General features: G+C 34.8%; 1 protein-coding gene across 1 annotated transcript; it reads left to right on the top strand.

Annotated features, from left to right (window-relative positions):
• Positions 1–4,752: 4,752 nt before the first annotated feature.
• Positions 4,753–5,875, top strand: LOC130745916 (uncharacterized). Its single transcript, XM_057598343.1, has 3 exons — positions 4,753–5,033; positions 5,237–5,380; positions 5,477–5,875. Exons 1-3 carry the CDS (start codon positions 4,848–4,850, stop codon positions 5,636–5,638), a joined length of 492 nt encoding a protein of 163 aa, XP_057454326.1. The 5' UTR covers positions 4,753–4,847; the 3' UTR covers positions 5,639–5,875.
• The last annotated feature ends 411 nt before the right edge of the window (positions 5,876–6,286 follow it).

Here is a 6,286-nt window from a genome sequence, read left to right on the forward strand (position 1 = left end):
TTTTAGCCAAATTTCAGAATGGCTGAAAAGGAGGGTTGAGGAAGGAGGTTTTATAGCTGAGGATCAGCATCAAGTTTTTGAATAATGCCATATGATTAAATTTTTTCATTCCAATTCATGTTAAAGTTGAATATGTGATTAAATTAAGTAACAATTTAAAACAATTAAATATAATACATAAATGCCTCCTGTCAAAATATTATTGCAATTCATTCAATACAATTTACTACTAATAATTACGTGGTTGACTTAAGACTAATATAATTTATGATATTATTTATTGCAATTCATTCAATATGGATAACTACTGTAAATATTAAATGTTTAATTTAACAAATATATCAAATCTAATATTAATTTAAGTATGGTCAAAAAAAATATTAATTTAAGTAACAATTTAAAATATATAAATAATTAAACATAATACATAAATGCTTCCTATCAAAATATTATTGAAATTCATTCAATACGTTTCATGATAATTAATTGGTTGACTTAAGACTAATATATTCGTTTAATAAGGGTTCGTTTGGTCGTCAAGGCGGATTGGTGGTGGTATTGACGTTGTTGGTCGTTGATTGTCCCAGCTCTATAGTAGTGATAGTTTTTCTAGTGGGGTTTTGGCGTGTTCTTAGTTGGGTCTCTGTTTGTATAATTGTATGTATTGAGCGGTTAGAACTAGTATCCGTTTTCGATTTTAGTTGAGATCTATCTAAAGGGGTTAGTCTCTTGAGCATCTCCAATGCTAGTTCTTATTTCTTAGTTCTTAGCACTATTCATGTGGGTCCGTATTGCCACATGTGTTTAAGCAACTCTCAAGCAATTTTGCTCCAACCATGAGTTCTTAGTTCTTAGTTTTTAGTTCTTACCACTATTCATCTGGTATCACCAACCACATTATTTATACTTTTTATTTTCATAAAGTAATAAAACAAAACTCATAAAGTAATAAAGTAATTTGGATGAGAGAGAAATAATTAATATTTTAAGCTAAGAACTCAAAAAGCAAAACTTCTTATATAAGAACTGAGTTCTTATTTTTAAGAACTAAGGAATCCATGTCAGCACCTCCAATGGTAAAGTTCTTAGTTCTTAGTTCTTAACTCCAAAATAAGAATTAAGAACCTTGCATTGGAGATGCTCTTATGTGTGAGACTTTTAGAGATTCTTTAGGAGGTTTTTCAGCTATAGTTGTTGGGTTTTGTCGGGCTTTATGCTGGCTAGGTACCGTGCTCATGTTGAGAGAGGTTGTTTCTCAACATTTCATATATTTTATATATTATATATATAGAGGATGTATCATATGAGAATGATGTTCTTATGTGAGAACATGGAAATAAATCATGACCGTTAGATCTAATCATGAACGGTTAAGATTAAAACATGATGTCATCTGACTTTTTAAAAAAGTCACATGACATTTTTAAGTTGTCATGTGATCATTAAATTGTGTTAATCTTGATCGTTCATGATTAGATCTGACGGTCATGATTTATTCCCATGTTCTCACATAAAAACATCATTCTCATATGATACAACCCCTATATATGTGTGTGTGTGTTGCTTTCAAAAAAAGGGCTCGTTTGGTATGTCATATTAAACATGATAGTATATTTTTTTAAAAGCAAAAAGAAATATATAGATAAATAAGAGGCTTGGTGGGCCAAACACACAAAAAATACAGGGGAAAGAACGATAGTTCTTCAAACAGCTAACCAGAAACCAAAGTAAATCACCCCCACAAATCAAAACCTAAACAAATCCTACTAAATACAACCTAAACCAACAAAAAACCTATAGACAGAGGACCCAAAAACAAACCAAAAGAGCCCATCCAATCCAATCAGCTATAACCTTCTCGGCGAGACCTAATGTTCTGAGCAATGCCTTGAAGGGCAACCTCGTCAGAACAATCATAAGACAAACCTAGACGTTTTCCTAAAATCAAAGCCGCTCTTGCCCTTGTCATACCACCCAAAGGACCCTTGGGAGTCGAAGGTTCAAAAAGCACCAACTTACCCGAAAGATCCGACCCAAGACCTGAAGAAGAGTTAGTCTCATGCTCCACCTCACCAACTGAAAACACCACCTTCCTAGGCCGACCACGGGGACGAGGTGACAACGGGGTACAAAGCCCACCAGCAGCCTTTTTTGGTCGACCTTGCCGCTTAGGCAGCCTAATAGAATCGCCGGAACTGTCACAAAGCCCCTGAACATCCAAGTCTCAGCCTAGACCAGAATCACAATTCTCACCTACATCCAACGTCCGCTCTGAGTCCCGATATAAGTTTATCCAATACGTTATGAGATTTTTTTTACCAAATTAGTAGTGTATTTTCAGAACCTATTTACCATTACGTTGTAGTTTTTTTAAGGCTTAATCCTCAAATTAGTCCCTGTCTTTGTGTCGCCGTCTGAACTAGGTCCCTCACCGAAAAATTTTATGTAAATGATCCTCTTCTTTATAAACCGTTTGGAGCAGGTCCTCGATGAAATGGTCTGCTGACTGTGTAAATGGTGCCCACGTGGAATTTAAAAAAAATAAAAAATTACACATCAGGAAAATAAATCAATTAAAATATCCAAAGTTAATTAAAAAAAAAACCAACTTTCCACCATAAATTTATTAAAGTTAAAAAAGCAAAAAATATTAAGCTAAAAATTATAACTGTAATTAAACACAACCAAACTTGAACCCAGAATAATTAATCATCTTCCCTTACATTCTTCATGTTCTTCAACAAACAACTAAACCTGGAAATCAAGATCTACCCTTCAATTAACATTTTCCAAAACAACGACCAACCCACATAATAAAACCCCAGAATCCATAAAATCAGAAAAATATGAACTTAAATCAGCAAGCACAGTATTCCCAAAACCCCATCTGCTTCATCTCCTCCCCCTTCATCTTCTTCTTCTTCTCCAACCAACCCACACCTGCAATCGAAACCCCAACCCCACCCCACTTGCAACTGAAGGTTCAGAGCGTCCAGAACCAGAGCGTGAGATGGCGATGACAACGGAGCAAGGGCGTGGGCTCGGAGGAGATCCCCAACTCAGATCTCCATCGATCTGCTCCTTTCCAGTTTGAGAGAAGACCCATTGTGCTTTCGGAAGTGGTGGTGGTGGCCATGGAAGAAGAAACCGAGGAGATTGAGACCCATAAGTGGTGGTACTGTGTCAATCCCCTATTTCTGCGTGGTACTGCGTCGATCCCCCTGTTTCTCTCTCGCCCAACTCTCTGTTTCTTCCTGAATTGTTTCTCTTTGTGAAATCTGAAAAATCTAGGTTTGGGTTTTTTCTTCTTGTGGGATGAAAGGAAATAGAATTAGGGTTCTTTGTGATGGAGATGTTGAAAGGGTTTGTGAAAGGATCAAAGGAGCAGCCTCATCTTCAAAATCAAGGCCCTGAGTATGAAGAAGAAGCAAAGGAAGTAGCTTTCTGGAGCTATCAGAACGTGGAGCAATGGGGAAATTGGGGGAAAATGATAATTTTTCCAATAAAATGATTTTTGTGATCTTTTTTCTCTAATTGGTTTTAGTTTTTTAATTCAATTAAAATTTATGATGTATAATTTTTATTTTATTTTTTAAATTCCACGTGGGCACATTGACACAGTCAGCATGCCATTTCATCACTCGCCGGAGCTTCGGGCTCCGGTGAGGACCTGCTCCAAACGATTTATAAAGAAGAGGATCATTTACACAAAATTTTTCGGTGAGGGACCTAGTTCAGACGGCGACACAAAGACATGGACTAATTTGAGGATTAAGCCTTTTTTTAATAACCAAAATAGTATAAATCGCCACTCTGAGTGGTGATACCTTTTTATTTTTTTATTTAAGAAATCGCCACTTTGTCAACCTCAAAAAAATTAACTTTTTATTTTAGTGACGGACACAAATCCGTCACAAAATCCTGGTATATAATTTTAAAGGAATTAGTGATAAAATATGGAGAGAGAAATTTTCCGTCGCAAAGTACTTAGAGGACCAAAAATTAATTAATTTTAAAAGTAAAGCTTGATTAATTCTAACGAAACTATAGGGACCAAAAATCAATAGACCAAAACTAATTAGGGCAATTTAGTACTCCCTCTGTTGCTCTATAATTGATTAATTGTCACTATTTTGATCGTTTTATTGTTCCTATTTATTTGACACATTTACAATTTTAATAGAGTATTAATTATGGTTTATTAATTGTACCCTTAATCTAATAATGATAGGAAAATTAAAAAACTATAACTAGTAAGAGAGATAAAAAGTATATTAGTACTAGGAAGTACTCCCTCCGTCTCCTATTATAAGTCACTTTTTATGATTTTTTTTTTGTCCCTAAATATAAGTCACTTTACAATATCTATGAAACATTGATTACTTTTTTCCACGGCTACCCTTATGCTATTACTTAAATATTTTCACTTTCCAAAATTTGCTTTATTTCCAAGACCATTATCACTTAGAGATATTGAAATATTTATAAGGAAAGAGAACTTTCAATGAAGGTAATTTAGGAAAATTATTAAAAAGAATTATAAATTTATTACTACAAACTAATTTTAACTAGTTTTCTTAATTTTAGAAAATTAGATAAAAGTGACATATAATATTATGAGACGAAGGAAATATAATCATAATTTTAGTAAGACAAAAACATTAAAACATTATTCCTGCTACAACCTTAAAGTAACAGAGATATTATAACAAAAAAAATAACAGATATTAAATGTAGAGTGGACGTTTTGGCAGACAATGTTGACTTGCCACCCTCATTATGAAACGTGAAGAAAGAGTACTGAGATGAAAGATTCATTTGACAATTGACATTCTGGTTTTCTTTGCATGCTTGAGAACACAGAAATGGAAGATTCAGATCAAGGACTTGAGATAGCATTGAAATGGATAAATGCCATTGCAAATGGAGATTTTGGTCAGGAGATAGAGACTTCAACCGCAAAGGGTATCCGCGTAGTTCAAGCACACAAAGGCTTTCTCCTCTGCGACTTCACTATACACAGTGGCTTGTCGGTAACAATCTGAATTGGCCTCTGATGCAAAATCAATTATGGGGAGAAACTAATACGAGCAGTTTCTGCGTGTCAGAATTTTGATTCTCGTGACGGAGGATCAATTCTGACGCACACAAGCTGCTCGCTGAAATTTCTACCCATATCAATTATTGAATGATTTCCAAACAATGCACTTTATTCTTGCATTTGTCATGTTTATAGGATGAAAATGGAAATTGGCATGTGGGTGCAATAGCAACATTGGTTGATATCATTGGCAGCTGTGTTTCCCTCTCCATTACCTCTTCATTGCAGCAAGTCACTCTTGATTTCAGTATATCTTACTATACAACGGCAAGGCTTCAGGTAGTCCTCACCAAGTTCATTCATTTACTTTGCAAAAAGTTATTATTATTTTTGGGGGGGGGGGATTTTGAACATGTCTAATTTACAATGTGATAGGAAGAAGTTAAAGTGGAGGCAAAAGTTATAGGAAAGAAGGAGGAATTGACTTCTGTGATTGTGGAAGTCAGGAAAAAGGAGAATGGAGAATTGGTTGCCCTAGGAAAGCTGTGGTTGGCAGTACCTAGAAAGCATCCAAGACACCAAGAAAGTAAACTCTAACTTCTTTCAAGTTTTACAAGACCATGATTATATTCCATGCTTCATTTACATACTTTTTATGGTGACTTTGATTTATTTTCAATAAACGTCATTTAAATTGATAAGAGCATTGGGCTCTTAATCCATTACGTGTACTAGTTGTCATTTGTGATGATAAATCAGTTCCTTATCTACGACCCCCCTTGTATCAGACAGCTTGTTCAGTTTTGCTTATCAAAAAACTTAGGTTGCCATGAATCATCTTGCAAATTAGCATGTTCAAGGACTAATATATAGTTGTGAATTAGTTGCACAAATAGTCTATTCATAGATGCAACTACTAAAACCAGAAAAAATAAAACAATAGCAACCAAATTGAATCGCACCTTTAGGTCTGGAGTGGATCATGTGTTGGTTATTCATCTCTCTTTGATCTAAAGCCGCCACCACTTCATTTTCCATAATTTGGCTTCTCCTTAGCAAAAAGAAAACCCGAGATATAGAAAGCAGTGAACTACAGTATATCTTCATGCACATACCACTTTCTCTTTACTGAATTACAGGTAAATAACATCATTGAAACTTAATCCATTTTGTTTTCTAAGAATTGTCAATATCAAATAAGATATCATGACACCATCCTCAAACTCTGTTCTTATTTCTGCATCG

Source organism: Lotus japonicus, chromosome 3 (genome assembly GCF_012489685.1).
Source record: "Lotus japonicus ecotype B-129 chromosome 3, LjGifu_v1.2".
In the NCBI taxonomy this organism is placed as follows: Eukaryota; Viridiplantae; Streptophyta; class Magnoliopsida; order Fabales; family Fabaceae; genus Lotus; species Lotus japonicus.